The sequence below is a fragment of the Procambarus clarkii genome, chromosome 20 (genome assembly GCF_040958095.1).
Source record: "Procambarus clarkii isolate CNS0578487 chromosome 20, FALCON_Pclarkii_2.0, whole genome shotgun sequence".
In the NCBI taxonomy this organism is placed as follows: domain Eukaryota; kingdom Metazoa; phylum Arthropoda; class Malacostraca; order Decapoda; family Cambaridae; genus Procambarus; species Procambarus clarkii.
Window position 1 is genome coordinate 10815425 of NC_091169.1, and position 17182 is coordinate 10832606.

Below are 17182 nucleotides of genomic sequence, written 5' to 3' on the forward strand. Positions count from 1 at the left end.
GGTGGTTACTGCAAGATTCAGGGACTCTTAAAGCATTTTCTTAGGTTGTTAATTGCTTCACATTCCAGGAGATAGTGAAGTAGTGGCTTTTCTGTGATTGTTTGGCAGAAGATGCATTCCCTCTGTCTGTGTTCACCAATCTCCCAGTTGCATCTGTAACCTAGACGAAGTCTATATAACCGAACTGTTATTTCCCTGTGAATTCCTTTTGGTATATATAACCTTTCTAATTTGGTGGTATGAAGATACCATATTGCAGAGGGCGAACCTTCTGCTACTCTTTGGTGTAGATGGGCTTTGTTGCAGTGCGAGAGTTTTTTTGGTGATTTTTTTTTTATGTTCTCTAGGCTGGGTTGGATTGTTTTAGATATCACTGGATGACGAGATGCCAGTTTAGCAATTTCATCGGCGTTCTCATTTAATGTAATCGTTCCTAGCTCTGTTGCATCTGATCCTGTTGTCCTCTGTCCTTTGTCTTCTGTACTTCCTCCACTCCCGCCTGCTGGCCATTTTTGCTTCCTGACACTGTCTATTACACCATGGGTTATTATATTCCTTCTTATTTTTTCCCTTTACAGTTGGTATAAAATCTCTCTTCGGCCTCCTGGCATTTCTGTATGACTAGGTCCATCATATCTTGGACTGTTTTTCCTCTAATTTCTTCCTCCCACTGCACTTCACCCAGATAGTCCCTTATCGTCTTATAGTCCCCTTTCCTGTAGTCAACTATCCTTTCCCAGATCTCTTGTCCCATGGTCATAAGTTTGAATTCCATCATATAGTCAAAGACTAGGACACAATGGTCACTGGCCCCTAGAGGTATTTCATGCTCTAAATTCTCGATATCTTCTACGTTCTGGGTGAAAATCAGGTCTAATAGGCTCGGTGCATCTCCTCCTCTTTCCCTTGTGTCTTCCTTCACATGTTGTGTTAGGAAATTCCTGTCTATAACATCTACTAATTTTGCTCCCCACGTTTCGTCCCCTCCATGGGGATTCCTTGATTCCCAATTTATCTCTCCATGATTTAGGTCCCCCATGATCAGCAGCTTCGCTCTCATCCTGTGGGCTAGTGTTGCTGCCTTCTGCAGTCCATCTATACATGCCTTGTTGTTGTCATCATACTCCTGCCTGGGTCTTTTACTGTTTGGTGGGGGATTGTAGATTGCCAAGATCACAATCTTCCTCCCATCTACTGTCAGAGTTCCATGTATGAAGCTTGTGCACTTGATGGTAACCCGATTTCCCAGGTCTTCAAACTTCCATTTCCGCTTTATTAGGAGTGCCACTCCCCCTCCCTGTCTCTGTGTCCTCTCTTTTCGTATCACCTGGTACCCGTCAGGAATGATTGCATCTGAGATCATGTCATTAATTTTAGTTTTCACAATTGCAACTATGTCAGGATCTGCTTCACTCACTCTTTCTTTTATCTCCTCTGCTTTATTAGATACCCATCAGCATTGATGTACCAAACCTTGAGATTCTTCATGGAAACTCTTGTACCAGAGTTCTCCCTTTCTCTGGGGGTCTGAGGGGATCTGGGGGGTGTCAGGGGGGTGACTGGGGGGTCCGGAGGGTGTATGGGGGTGAAAGAGGTCAGGAGGGGTGCTTGGGGGGCTAATCGGGGCTGGGCTTCTAGGAAGGTAGGTAGGAGGGTCTGGGGTAGGGCCTGGGTAGGTAGGTCTGGAGTAGGAAGGGCATACTGGGTCTGAAGATTAGGGAGGGTCTGATAGGCATAGAGGGGTTGGGAGATAGCGTAGTGTTGGGAGTCAGATAGAGGTTGAGAGATTGGGAGGGGGAAGGATAGAGGGGGTGGGGGGAACCTCCCACCCCCCCTCGCAAGGGTGGGGGTCACATGGAAGGAGAGGGGATGAGGAGGGGTGAGGGCTGGGTAGGTTTTGGGGGTTGAAGGGATGAGGGCTGGACGGGTTTTGGGGGTTGAGGGGATGAGGGCTGGACGGGTTTTGGGGGTTGAGGTGATGAGGGGATCCTTGGAATGTGGGATGAATTTGACTGCAGTGGGGTCAGAGGGGTCAAGGGAGGTGATGGGGAGATAAGCAGGGGCAGGGAGGGCTGATTTGGGTAGGGAGTGACCTGAGAAGGTGTGAGCTGGTTATCATGGGGTGGATTAGCCCCTCTATTAGTGTGTGTGCATGCGGGCGTGCGTGCATGTGTGCGTGCATGTGTGCATGCGTGCGTGCGTGCGTTTTTTGTGTGTGTGTGTGTGTGTGTGTGTACTCACCTAGTTGTGTTTGCGGGGGTTCAGCTCTGGCTCTTTGGTCCCGCCTCTCAACCGTCAATCAACAGGTGTACAGATTCCTGAGCCTATTGGGCTCTATCATATCAACACTTGAAACTGTGTATGGAGTCAGCGTCCACCACATCACTTCCTAATGCATTCCATTTGTCAACCACTCTGACACTAAAAAAGTTCTAACTGTTCTAACTTGTGTGTGTGTGTGTGTGTGTGTGTGTGTGTGTGTGTGTGTGTGTGTGTGTGTGTGACTGTGGACTCTGAAGCAACTTGGAGATAAGGTAAAAGACTAAGTGTTCAAGTATTGAGATATGAGATAGTATATCTCACCTTATCACACCTGATCACAAGTCCCCTGTTCCTTCATTCCTGTGCCCAGTTCTGTGAAAGGTGCACAGTTGTGCTCAGAGATCTGTGAAAGGTGGACGGCTGAGCTCAGAGATCTGTGAGAGGTGGACGGCTGAGCTGTGATCTGTGAGGTAGATGGTTGAGCTCAGAGGTAGGACATTAATTACTGAAGTTTAACTAAGTTTATAAGTTTGTGTTATAGCAGCTCTACTATTATATAATCTCGCCCTGCGAGCGGTTCCGGGCGGGTCTTAGCGGTGGGCAAGCAAGAGCGACTGGGCACCGGTTCTTAAATTAATTGTCCGTATATGTTTATCCACAGAACTTGGGGACCTGGTTGTAAACCGACTGGCGGGTCGTGTTCCAGGGTAAAGTGGTAGCATAAGGCTTAAGATGATGTGCTGGAAGGGAAAGCTCCTAATGCTAACAAAAGTCAGATGCTGTCTCCTCCTTTAAAGCTTATACATATATTGTAAAAACTCGCGACAATGTTAAATATGTAACCTGTCTATTAAGCTGGAAACACTGCACACCTGTCTATTAAGCTGGAAACACTGCACACCTGTCTATTAAGCTGGAAACACTGCACACCTGTCTATTAAGCTGGAAACACTGCACACCTGTCTATTAAGCTGGAAACACTGCACACCTGTCTATTAAGCTGGAAACACTGCACGTCTGTCTATTAAGCTGGAAACACTGAACACCTGTCTATTAAGCTGGAAACACTGCACACCTGTCTATTAAGCTGGAAACATTGCGCACCTGTCTATTAAGCTGGAAACACTGCACACCTGTCTATTATGCTGGAAACACTGCACACCTGTCTATTAAGCTGGAAACACTGCACACCTGTCTATTAAGCTGGAAACATTGTGCACCTGTCTATTAAGCTGGAAACACTGCACACCTGTCTATTAAGCTGGAAACACTGCACACCTGTCTATTAAGCTGGAAACATTGTGCACCTGTCTATTAAGCTGGAAACACTGCACACCTGTCTATTAAGCTGGAAACACTGCACACCTGTCTATTAAGCCGGAAACACTACTCACCTGTGTGACAGTAACGAGAACTTGGCTTATCTTAGAATTAGAAAGGATCTGTGACTGGATATAATTTCTGATGCTTCGATTCTGCACTTTATGACTAGTACAAAAATATTGCGCTTTTGCGCAATTAATCCATTTGTGTCATGAAGTAATAACGCCCGTGTGCTTCTGCACAACTTAATGTCTTGCAGATATACATGAAAAAATCGCAATTACTGCAACACTTCAATTCATAACTTTATTCATCATTTTTCAAATCTTTATAATTGACTTCGATTACAACATTCAAAACCATTATTAATTTACTCAAGAAAGATAATCGATAAATTGTTATATATTTTGTACAGGAGAAGGAGCAGACGATTGAAGTTGGCACTAGGAGGATGGCTGGCAGTGTGGGCGTGGCAGTGGTGGTGGGCGTGGCAGTGGTGGTGGGCGTGGTACTGATGAGCCAGGCCACGCCCACACGCGCCTTCAACCTGGACACTGGCGCCAGTTACCTTCTGTGGGAGCCAAGTTTACCATACCAGGAGCGGGAGACATATTTTGGTTACACCGTGGCTCTTTATGCAGCTGGGAGCCAGGCCTGGTGAGTCTCCTCCACCCTACTGTGGCCGTAGAACTCTCGCTCGCTCTCTCTCTCCCTCGCTTGCTCTCTCTCTCTCGCTTGCTCTCTCTCTCGCTCTCTCTCTCTCTCTCTCGCTCTCTCTCTCGCTTGTTCTCTTACTCTCTCTCTCTCTCTCGCTTGCTCTCTCTCTCGCTCTCTCTCTCGCTCTCTCTCTCCCTCGCTCTCTCTCTCACTCGCTCTCTCTCTCGCGCACTCACTCTCTCTCTGTCTCACTTGTTCTCTTTCTCGCTTGCTCTATCTGTCTCACTCCCTCTCAGTCTGTCTCTCTTACTCTCTCGCTCTGTTTCTCTTTCGCTATCTCTCTCTTTCTCTCTCTCTCTCTTTGTACTCACCTAATTGTGTTTGCTGGGGTTGAGCTTTGGCTCTTTGGTCCCGCCTCTCAACTGTCAATCAACTGGTGTACAGATTCCTGAGCCTACCGGGCTCTATCATATCTACATTTGAAACTGTGTATGGAATCTGCCTCGACCACATCACTTTCTAACCTATTACATTTATTAACTACTATGACCCTTAACCGTTATTTCTAGTGTCTCTGTCTTATTTGGGTACTCAGTTTCCACCTGTGTCCCTTTGTGCGTGTACCACCTATGCAAAATTATTTCCTTATCTGTCCTTTGTCCATTTCCTCGAGAATTATGTATATAGTGATCATGTCTCCTCCAACTCTTCTGTCTTCTAGCGACGTGAGGTGCAATTCACGTATCCGTTCATTGTAACTCATACCTCTGAGTTCTGGAACTAGTCTATTCGCATACCTTAGAACATTCTCCAGCTTCTTCAGCTGCTTGACCAGGTATTGTGGGAGTGTTGTCTTCGTGAGTGGAATGTGTATTGATTATTCTTTAGTGATCAGTATTCCATAGATATGAAAAGTTTCCATAAAAAAACTTATGGAAAAAAACAGTGGGGGGTTTATAGTGATAGTGTTAATTAGGATTGAGCAAAATTATTATTTTGATATATATAAATTATCAGTATTTATTTATTACTTTATTTAAACTCAATTTATTGTCTGCTTTATCCGACTGTTATTAGTAACTGGTTTTAAGAGCTGTTTAGTGGAACCGTGAACCAGGGACTCGTGTAGCAGTATTTACTAGCCGGAGTGAGCCTCGTGGCTTCCCGCTCCTAGCTGTGCTAGCTTCCCGCTCCTAGCTGTGCTAGCTTCCCGCTCCTAGCTGTGCTAGCTTCCCGCTCCTAGTTGTGCTAGCTTCCCGCTCCTAGTTGTGCTAGCTTCCCGCTCCTAGTTGTGCTAGCTTCCCACTCCTAGTTGTGCTAGCTTCCCACTCCTAGCTGTGCTAGCTTCCCGCTCCTAGTTGTGCTAGCTTCCCGCTCCTAGTTGTGCTAGCTTCCCACTCCTAGCTGTGCTAGCTTCCCGCTCCTAGTTGTGCTAGCTTCCCACTCCTAGTTGTGCTAGCTTCCCGCTCCTAGCTGTGCTAGCTTCCCGCTCCTAGTTGTGCTAGCTTCCCACTCCTAGCTGTGCTAGCTTCCCACTCCTAGCTGTGCTAGCTTCCCGCTCCTAGCTGTGCTAGCTTCCTGCTCCTAGCTGTGCTAGATTCCTGCTCCTAATTGTGCTAGCTTCCCGCTCCTAGCTGTGCTAGCTTCCCGCTCCTAGCTGTGCTAGCTTCCCGCTCCTAGCTTCGCTAGCTTCTCCTCATTGTGGATGTCAATTATTCCTGCTGCCGAATTAATCTTTAATTGAGGGCAACAAGAGGTTAATTATAATTCAGATTTAACCTATTTAGGTTTAAATGGACTCTCATTTCTTACTTGTCTTTAATTATCGTTGTGAGCGTAACTGTTCTCACATGTACACCTAACTAGAAAATGACCATAATCCCTAAGGATACTTAAGTTTGTGAGTCAGGAGCAGACGTGATAACTTCCAGTAGCGGGTGATATAAGCTACACTGTCCGCCATCATAGTCTGTTGTATCTGTAGCCTAGACGTAGTCTACATAACCGAACTGCTATTTTCCTGTGGATTCCTTTAAATTTTCTAACTTGGTGGCATGAAGATAACATATTTCAGAGGGCGAACCTTCTGCTACTCTCTGTTGTAGATGGGCTTTGTTGAGGTGTGAGAGTTTGTTGGTGATGGTGTTGTTATAGACTCTAGGCCAGATTGGTGATGGTGTTGTTATAGACTCTAGGCCAGATTGGTGATGGTGTTGTTATAGACTCTAGGCCAGATTGGTGATGGTGTTGTTATAGACTCTAGGCCAGATTGGTGATGGTGTTGTTATAGACTCTAGGCCAGATTGGTGATGGTGTTGTTATAGACTCTAGGCCAGATTGGTGATGGTGTTGTTATAGACTCTAGGCCAGATTGGTGATGGTGTTGTTATAGACTCTAGGCCAGATTGGTGATGGTGTTGTTATAGACTCTAGGCCAGATTGGATTCTTTTGTGGATCACTGGATGACGAGTGACCAATTTAGCAATTCCATCGGCTTTCTCATTTAATGGGATTACAACATGGAATGGGGTCCAGTTTAGGGTTATAGTGAGCCCTTTGCCTTTAGCTACAGCTTCAAGATACAAAATGGTGGTAATTATTTCCACGTTGTCTTTCCACTGTTTTTTTCCTAATATTTGAAGTGCAGCTTTTGAGTCTGAGTATATGATTTCATGTTGAGTGTTTTTTGCAATTATATATGCACACAACACTCCTAGCTGTTATAGCTACAGCTCAGTTTGGGTTGATGATACTAGTCCTTCCAGTCTCCAATATGCCTGTTTGCTATCCAAACATAGAGCAGTACCAGCACTCATATTCTGTGTCCACTGTTCCGTCTGTGAAGATGTTCTAAAACATTCCGGTTCTAATACATTCCAAGCGCTGTTTGGTCCTGCTACGTGTACTAAATTTTTTGATCTCAGTCATGTTGATTCTACACGTCCTGATGATTTATTAATCCATAAAAACCTAGTTGATTCGATGGATATGTTTGTCACCTTTAACCCCACCCGTACTGGTACTCGTGTCGTTGACGCCCCTTCTCAGGAAGCGGCTGACCGCTTGGCTTAGTTGTCCAGCATTGGGGAGACCCCCTGTTCGGATCTGCAAAAATTGCCCGGCAGAAGGCCAGCAGTGGAACAGTTGTTCTCCCGCACCATGTTGTGACTGATGATAGGGAACTGAAAGACTGCCACAAGGATATTAAACACAAATCCTTCTTCTCGGCCCTCCCCTCTGTCTTTTGGCATGCTTTACCGCCTGCCCGTCCAGGCCATTGTCCATCCTCCTCCCAGCCATCTTCATGTTGACCGTTCCCGTTCTTCTTCTTCTCCCGATCTCCTTCTCCTATTGAGATTGTAAAGGCTGTCGCCCAGTATATTGCTGATGATAAACCTGTTTCTCTACATCAGTAACCTAATCCTGGGTCCTCCCCCTTCTTATCCACGATGGGTAAGAAGGCTTTGCTCTATTTCTCACCTTCCGATTTCATTCCCTCCCATTTCAGTGGCGGAATCACTTGTCCCTGCTATGGAGGTTCCCTTGGTCCTTGATTCTCTCTCGGATGCTTCCCCTGAGGAAGTGCACTCCACTGTTTCTGTCTTTTCTGCCCCTGATTCCCTTTACCGCCCCTCTCCGAATCCTCCTCCCACTCCTGACTGTCAGACTGCCTCTGGTCCATCCTACCACTCCCTTGATTACTTCGTCTTTGGTAGATTTACCTATGTCCCGTAACTCCGATATTACTTATCCTGATTCTGATCTTACTTAGTATACTGTGTTAATATTCGTAGATTTTATGCCAACTTCCAGGAACTCCAACTTCTGATCACTGAGTTTTTACCGCTTTGTGTCGGTTTCCAGGAGCTGATACTTGGCGCTCGTCCTGATCATTTCTATGGTAATACCTGTCTCTCCCACCCCCCCCCCCCTTCCCTCAAGCTTTTGCTGGGACTTATAACTCTACTGCTCTCTTGATCCGTATTGATATTCCCTTCGTCCCCTTAATTTTCAGTCACACATTCAGTGTTCTGCGGCCCGATTCTGTTCCATTTATCTCTCTCCCCTCCCCCCTCCAATGTTACTCTTTTTCTTCCTGTGCTTAAACATCTGTTGGACTCCTTACTTGAGCCTTTTGGGTAATTTTAACTGTCGCCATACCCTCTGGGGTGATGCCCTGACAAACACTCGGGATGCCTTCTCAAACCATTTGTCCTTTCTTCTTCTGTCTCTTCTGAATTCTGGTGAACCCATTCATTTGACTCCCGCATTCTCACCCTTTCCTGTCTTGATCTTTCTTTTTGCTCGTCTTCTTTTTATTTAGATTTCACATGGCGGGTTCTTGATAACCTTCGTAACAGTGACCATTTCCCCATCCTTGTCACCTTCTCTTTTCGCCCTCCCCTCTCCTTCAATAGGTGGCAGTTTGCCAAGGCTGATGGAATCTATTGACCCGACATGCTACTCTTTCTTACCTCTCCACTCTGCCTCTCCCTGGAACCCTCCTTTATTTTCATGACACAGTATTACATGCGGCCCTCCGCTCTATTTCTCCCACTACCTCCTTGGGCGCGCAGAAGTGTGTTACCTGGTGGAATGCAGACTGTGCTCGGGCTGTCTGCTGTAAGCGGACAGCCCGGTAGAAACACCGACGCCGACAAACGGCTAATTCTTATCTTTTGTTTCGGAAGGGGAATGTGGTGGACCGTTAGACCATCCATACGGCAACGCGTGGGAGTTGGAATTCTTATGTCTTCACCATTATGATTGATACTCCTTTGCCCCAGATCTGGAAAAAAATCTGTAAGATAGCGGGTATGTTGTTCCAGATGTCTCGCCAGTCCTTTACCTCCGTGGTTCTATTGTGGTGGATCTAGTGTGAGTCACGACCGAACTGGGTTCCCTCTTTTCGACTGTTAGCTCCAGTTCTCATCTTCCTTCCTTTTTCCTTACTCACACGCCACTTGTTGAATCTTATCCCTTAGATTTTTGCACACATCTCCAGCTACCCAATAACTATCAATAACCTTCTCCCTCTCTCAGAACACTAGTCTACCCTGTCCCTCTGTGGTTCTTCGGCGGTGGGCTCAGATGACATTCATTATCAGATGTTTCACCGAATATGTATAATGTATCTGGAAGTCGTCGTCAGTCCCTGAGGACTGGCTTGTGGCGGTTGTTCTTCCTATTCGGGTACCAGGTTCTCTAGGGACATCCACAAAGGACCTCCGCCCCATTGCCCTCACAAGTTGCATCTGCAAACTCTTTGAACATATAGTCAATGGCTGTCTGATGTGGTTCTTAGAACACTATCACCACCGCCCTCCTTCTCAATTAGGTTTTCGCAAGTGCCGCAGCGCGACTGATGTCTTGGTGAACTTGGAGGTCTATATTCATACTGCCTTTGCTGCGAAGACCTCCATTGTTGCTGTCCTTTTTTACCTGGAAAAGACGAATGAAACTCCCGGGAGATACCATATCTTGTCCCAGCCCTGTTCCTTTGACCTTCGTGGTAATCACCCTCTCTTCCTCCGAAGCTTCCTTTCTAGTCATTCCTTTAGAGTGGCTTGGTACCACTCTCTCTACCTCTTTTCGGCAATACAAAGGTGTACCTCAAGGTAGTGTTCTGAACACTACTCTTTTCCCTTGTTGCCTTCAATGGTCTTCTTTCCTCCCTTCCCTCTGGCATTTTCTCAGCTCTCTATGTTGACGATATTACCCTTTGTTATCGGTGATGACTCGCCTTTACTCCAATGGCGGCTTCAACTTGCGATTGATACAGTGTCGTCTTGGGCCACCAATCATTGCTTCAGGTTCTCTGCAACTAAAACTTGTGCTATGACTTACTCAGAAGCAGGTCGTTCTTCGTCCTCATTAATCACTTTATGATCATCGCCTTTTGTACAAAGATTCTGCTAAGATTTTTTGGTTAATCTTTGACACTCGATTGTCTTGGTCGCCCCAATATCTCTTACCTCCGAGTTGAATGCTCTAAGGCCCTCAACTTACTATAAGTCTTGTCCCATACTTCCTGGAGAGCTGATAGACGCACGCTCCCCTTCAACATCCTCACTCTCGCTATTGTCATACTTTGACCTTAACCCCTCCTGTGGGTCCTATTACCTTTCTCCACCTACCTCTTTCTTTACGGTTGTCTCGCATGCAAGATTCCCTATCTGTTCGTGTTATTTTCCCTCCTGCCATTTCCTCCTTGTCCCCATGGAGGGTTCCCTTCCTAAGTTTTGTAAAACCTTTACCCACTTGACTAAAGCTTTTACCCCTCCTACAGTTCTGAAACGCTTTTTCCTTGCACACTTTTTTCCCCACCTCCACTTCATTTCCGTCTTCACAGTTGTGTCTAAGTCTGCAGATGGTGTAGGCTACTCAGTTGTTATTCCTGAAAACACCTATATGTGTCACCTGCCTCCAGAGACTAGCACCTTCACGGCACAACATTATATTTTGTACGCTCTTCGTCAACTATTTTCTCACTGTCAATTTTCCTTTGTTGTTGTAGTTGACTCTCGCAGCACCCTCATGGCTCTGGAGTTCTTTAATCCAATCCATCTTGTTATAGTCGAAATTCAGCATTGGAAGTTTCTTATCTCCAGCAGGTTTAAGACAATGGAGTTTTAATTGGTTTCCAGCCATATTGGTGGACGTTACCACTAAGGAGGCACTTATCACATCTCCCATAAAGGTGTTCCTTACTCCGACTTCTACCCGGTTATTCATTCCTCAATCTTTGTCCGTTGGCAGGGTCGTTGGTCTTTTGTTACTGGTAACAAACTGCGTGCTCTTAAGTGTAGCATGTCCCCAGGGGCCTCGTAGCCTGGTGGATAGCGCGCAGGACTCGTAATTCTGTGGCGCGGGTTCGATTCCCGCACGAGGCAGAAACAAATGGGCAAAGTTTCTTTCACCCTGAATGCCCCTGTTACCTAGCAGTAAATAGGTACCTGGGAGTTAGTCGGCTGTCACGGGCTGCTTCCTGGGGGTGGAGGCCTGGTCGAGGACCGGGCCGCGGGGACACTAAAGCCCCGAAATCATCTCAAGATAACCTCAAGAGATGCATTTATGTTCCAAGATTTGTTTGGTCCTACCAAGTGGACTAAGTATTTTGACCATTTCGTATTTTGACCATTGAGATATATACGTTTACTGGACTCCCTCATGGTCGTCGCCATCAGTCTCTTCGGGTAGTCAAAATTACTTTTTATGGTAGGTTCCTTCCGTCCTCCGTTATTGTTGCAGCTGCCAGATGTTCCTTCCCACTCTTCACTCCTTTCTCAATTCCACAACCGTCCCCTGGCATTAGACCCCAATACCACCATCATCTCCTCGTCTTCTGTCCCTTTCCATTCTGACGGTCCCACAGTGTTACTGGTAACAAAGGCATCGTCAGCAAACATTAAGAGGAATGAGTCTATACCCTGGAGATCATTTACGTATTTCAGAAACAGGATAGGTCCGAGAACAGAGCCCTGTGGGACTCCATTGGTGACTTCACGCCGATCTGAGATCACCCCCCCCCCTCACTTTAACTCTATGCTTCCTATTGCTTAGGTACTCCCTTATCCACTGGAGCATTTTACCTGTTATTCCTGCCTGTTTCTATAGCTTATGTACCAGTCTTTTATGGGGTACTGTGTCAAAAGATTTCCGGCAGTCCAAAAAAATGCTATCCTCCCATTCTTCTCTTTCTTGCTTAATCTTTGTCACCTGATCGTAAAATTCTATTAAACCAGCAAGATTTACCCTCCCTGAACCCATGTTGGTAGGGTGTCACGAAGTCCCTTCTCTCCGGATGTGCTACTAGGTGTTTTCTCACGATCTTCTCCATCACCTTGCTTGGTATACAAGTTAAGAACATTGACCTGTAGTTCGGTGCCTCTTGTCTGTCACCCTTTTTGAATATTGGGACTACATTACCTGTCTTCCATATTTCTAGCAATTCTCCCGTTACCAGTGACCTACTATACACTGTGGAGAGTGGCAGGTAAAGTACTTGTACACACTCTTTCAGGACCCATGGTGAGATTCCATCTGGACGAACAGCCTTCCTCACGTCCAGGTCCAACAGATGCCTCTTAACCTAATCTCTAGTAATTTCGAACCCTTCCAAAGCCGCCTGGTTTACTGCCAACTCTCCTAGCTCAAGGGCTTCATCTCGTTCTTTTGTGAAGACCTTCTGGAATCTCTTGTTGAGTTTTTCACACACCTCTTTGTAATTTTATGCGTACCTGTCCTCACCCATTTTTAGTGTCATCATTTTTTTTCACTGTTGTTTCCTCCTGATGTGGCTGTGGAGCAGTTTTGGTTGGGTCTTGTCTTTATTTGCTATATTATTTTCACACTGTCTCTGCTTCTCTTCTCACACTGACATACTCATTCCCGGCTCTCTGGTATTTGGCTTTCTGCTGTTCTGTTATTTTGGAAATTCCTCCACGCCCATTGTCCCTTTCCTTTGCTTCCATGCATGCCCTATTAAACCATGGATTCTTCTTTTGCTTCTCTTTTTTTTTTTGGGGGGGGGGGCCGGGATAAACCTGCTTTCTGCCTACTGACACCTTTGGGTGACATAGTCCGTCATGTCTTGTACGGTCTTAGTTCTGAGTTATGTGCCCCATGGTATTTCTCTTAGGAACTTTCTCGTCTCCTCATAATTTTCCTTTCGGTAAACCATCCCCTTGTTTGCTAGTTCATTTTGGGGGAGATTACTCCTCGCTCTACCAGGTACTCAAAAATCACTACACTGTGATCAATCATTTCCAAGGGGGCTTCCAACTTAACTTCCCTTATATCCAACTCATTCAGGGTGAATATCAGATCAACCATTGCTGGTTCGTCTTCTCCTCTCATTCGTGTCAGTCCCTTGATGTGTTGGCTTAGAAAGGTTTTCGTTGCCACGTCCAGTAGTTTAGCTCTCCATGAGTCTGATCCTTCATGTGGGTCTCTGTTTTCCCATTCTATCTTCCCGTGATTGACTCTATCTTCCCGTGATTGAAGTCTCCCATGATTAGCAGTCTGGATCTGTTCCTGCTAGCAACAGAAGCTGCTCTCTCTATTATATAAATGATAGACAAGTCGTTTATATTATTTTCCTGTCTTGGTCTTCTGTCATTTGGTGGGGTTTATATATGACTACTACTACTATACATGTTTGTCCCCAATTGCTATGGTACCTGTTATATAGTCATTGATGCAATCCATTTGTTAACTACTCTGACACTGAAAAAGTTCTTTCTAACGTCCCTGTGGCTAATTTGGGTACTCAGTCTCCACCTGTGTCCCCTTATTCGCGTACCACCCGTGTTAAAAGTTTATTCGTATCTACCTTGTCAATTCCTCTGAGAATTTTGCAGGTAGTAATCATGTCTTCTCTTACTCTATTGTCTTCCAGTGTCGTGAGGTGCATTTCATGCAGCCTTTCCTCGTAACTTATGCCTCTTACTTCTGGGACTAGCCTAGTAACATACCTCTGAACTTTTTCCAACTTCGTCTTGTGCTTGACAAGGTGGGGGCCGCATACTCCAGGATTGGTCTTACATATTCTGTGTACAAGGTTTTGAATAATTCCTTACACAGGTTCCAGAAGGCTGTTCTGATGTTAGCCAGCCTCGTGTATACCACAGATGTAATTCTTTTTATGTGGGCTTCAGAAGTCAGGTTTGGTGTGATATCAACTCTTAGATCTTTCTCTCTGTCCGTTTCATGAAGTGCTTCATTTCCCATTCGCTATCCTGTGTCTGACTTCCTGTTTCCCCGCCTCTTTTCATGACCTTGTATTTACTCGGGTTGAACTTTAGTGGCCATTTGTTGAACCATTCACTCAGTCTGTCTAGGTCAACTTGTAGCCTCCTACTATCATCCTCTGTTTTAATCCTCCTCATAATTTTTGCATCATCAGCAAACAATGAGAGGAACGATTCTATACCCTTTGGGAGATCATTTACATATATCAGAAACAGTATAGGTCCAAGGACTAAACCCTGCGGGACTCCACTGGTGACCTCTCACTAATCTGAGGCCTCACCCCTCACAGTGACTCACTGTCTTCTGTTGCTTAGGTACTCCCTTATCCAAGGGAGAAGAGGCCACTTCACTCCTGCCTGCATCTCCAGCTTTTTCACTAGCCTCTTGTGTAGTACTGTGTCAAAGGCTTTCTGGCAATCCAAAAATATGCAGTCTGCCCACCCCCTCTCTCTCTCTTGCCTGATTTGTGTTGCCTGGTCACAGAATTCAATTAATCCTGTGAGGCAGGTCTTGCCATCCCTGAACTCATGTTGATGCTGTGTCACAAAGTTCTTTCGCTCCAGATGTTCCGCAAGCTTTTTTCGCTCAATCTTCTCCATCAGCTTGCAAAATATGCAAGTTAGGGACACTGGCCTGTAGTTCAGTGCTTCCTGTTTATCCCCCTTCTTGTATATTGGGACTAAATTAGCAGTCTTCCAAATTTTTGGCAATTCCTCTGTTACCACTGATTTGTTATACACTATGGAGAGTGGAAGGCACAGTACTTCTGCTCCTTCCTTTAATATCCATGAGGAGATTCCATCTGGGCCTATAGCCTTTGTCACATCCAACTCTAGCAAGAGCTTCCTTATATCCCCACTGGTAATCTCAAACTCTTCTAGTGGTTCCTGGTTAACTATTCCCTCTCTAATCTCTGGAACTACCCCTTGTTCTAATGTAAAGACCTCCTGGAATTTCTTTTTCAGTTCCTTGCACACTTCTTTGTCGTTTGTAGTGAATCTGTCTGCCCCTATCCTTAATTTCATTACCTGTTGTTTTACTGTTGTTTTTCTCCTGATGTGGCTGTGCAGCAATTTAGGTTGAGTCTTTACCTTGCTTGCGATGTCATTTTCGTATTGCCCTTCTGCCTCTCTTCTCAGCCTGACATATTCATTCCTGGCACTGGTATCTTTCTCTGCTCTCGAGTGGCCTGTTGTTTCTATAGTTCCTCCACGCCCTTTTACTTTGCTTCTTAGCTAGCCTACATCTCTGGTTAAACCATGGGTATCTCATCTGCATTTCGTTGTTTTCCCTTTAGACCAGGACAAACTTGTCTGCTGCCTCCTTACACTTCTGATGTGCCGTCTTTCCTCTCAGCTCTGTCTCCAATGTTATATCTGTTAGGAATTTCCTTACCTCCTCATAGTTTCCCTTTTGGAATGCCAGCCTTTTGTTTTCAGTTTCCTTCCTTGAGTTCCTTAACCCTTCTTCAACCAGATACTCAAACGTCAGTACACTGTAGTCGCTCATTCCTACCGGGGCTTCGAAACCGATATACCTTATGTCGTAGTCGACCAGAGTGAAGACTAGGTCAAATCTCGCTGGTTCATCGTTTTCTCTCATCCTTGTCAGTTTCCTGACATGCTGGCTTAAGAAGTTTCTTGTTGACACCTCCAATAGTTTAGCTCTCCAGTTATCCTCACCTCCATGCGGTTCCTTGTTCTCCCAGTCTATCCTTCCATGATATAAGTCGCTCATGATGAGCACATGGGATCTATTTTTACGAGCAGCAGAGCCTGCCCTCTCAATTATAGTGTTAACTGCCATATTGTTGTTATTGTCATACTATTGCCTGGGGTCTTCTGTCATTGGGTGGAGGGTTATATATCACTGCTACTACTATTCTTGGTCCTCCCATTGTCATGGTGCCTGTTATGTAGTCTCTAAATCCCTTGCAGCCCCAGATAGCCATCTCCTTGAAACTCCATTCCTTTCTCAATAGTAGGGCCACTCTGCCTCCTCCCCTACCTTTCCTCTCTTTTCTTATAACTGTGTAGTCCTGGGGAAACACCGCATTCGTTATGTTTCCTGAGAGATTTGTTTCTATGAGTCCGATTATATCTGGGTTCACTTCTTGTGCTCTTTCCTTTAGTTTACTTGTCTTGCTTGTAATCCTATCTATGTTCGAGTACATCACCCTGAAACTAACTCTCTTCTGTTCTTCCTCAGTTTTTGTTGACTCCCCTGTAGCAGGGAAACAGGGAGGGCTCGGGAGGGGAGGGCGTAAGGAGGGGACCTGGGGGATCTGGGATGTGCGGGGGCTGGGAGGATCTGGTACGCGGAAGGTGGTGGAGGAGAGAGAGCTGGGGGGGGGAGAACAGAGGGCATGGGGGGGGGGGGAGGGTGAGAGGGGGAGGCTTGGTGGGGTGGGTGAGATGGGGAGGCTTAGGGGGAAACGTGGCAGGGAGGGCTTTAGGGGATGAGGGAAGGGGGGGGGGGCTTAAGGAGCAGAAGATGAGGGAGGGCTCTTAAGGGAGAGCTGAGGGGGTGAAGAAGAGGGGAGGCTTAGGGGAGTGGTGGAGAAGGGCGGGCTTAGTGGGATGGGGAGAATGGGGGTTTAGGGGGGTGGGGGGAGAATGGAGGGCTTTGGGGGGGTGGAGGAGAATGGAGGGCTCAGGGGATTGGGGGAGACCAGAGGGATTGGGGGTGGGGGAGACAGGAGGGCATGGGGGAGAAGGGAGGGCTTGGGGGTCCTTGGGAGGGGGTGAGGGGGAGAAGGATGCCCTTGTGGGCTCTTAATGGGGGACTGGCAGGGGTTGGGGCAGGTAGGATGTTTATTGGGCGGAAGGTGGGGGTGGTGCTCCTCCTCTCCCTAAGGCAGTTGAACTTCTTGTGGAGGTTCTCCACTCCCCTCTGTGACTGTAGGGTTTGGGGTTGTGGTTCCCTGACTCTTTTCTTTCTCCCTGTGCTCCTTCCTCACATCTGCTGCACTCATTGTCTCGTCCCTTGTCTTATCCCTCTGCAGGAATACTTTTCTGAACTTCGGTACAGTTGTTAGTCCGCTCTTCTTTGCTAACAGGTCCTCTTTTGAGTTCTCGCTCATAAATACCACCTTTATCAATCGGTCTCTGTACTTGTTGTAATTTCCAAGCTTGAAAACCTTGTCGATATTCTGATTAGCCCTCTCCATTCTTACCTCTTTAAGGA

General features: G+C 46.2%; 2 protein-coding genes across 3 annotated transcripts in view; both read left to right on the plus strand.

The window, feature by feature from the left end:
- The window catches only part of LOC123749640 (integrin alpha-4), a 141802-nt gene extending 141177 nt beyond the window's left edge, over window positions 1–625 (plus strand). The window contains exon 16 of the mRNA XM_069327961.1: window positions 579–625. Coding sequence (XP_069184062.1) covers window positions 579–625 — 47 coding nt within the window. The remainder of the gene's footprint in view (window positions 1–578) is intronic.
- Window positions 626–2613: 1988 nt separating this feature from the next.
- LOC123755217 (integrin alpha-4) overlaps window positions 2614–17182 on the plus strand; it is a 194279-nt gene continuing 179710 nt past the window's right edge. Inside the window, exons 1-2 of one of the 2 annotated variants that reach the window (XM_069327620.1) lie at window positions 2614–2752; window positions 4001–4242. In XM_069327620.1, the coding sequence (XP_069183721.1) occupies window positions 4037–4242 (206 nt within the window). In that variant the 5' untranslated portion in view covers window positions 2614–2752; window positions 4001–4036. The remainder of the gene's footprint in view (window positions 2753–4000; window positions 4243–17182) is intronic. The other variant, XM_069327619.1, reaches the window with a different exon arrangement.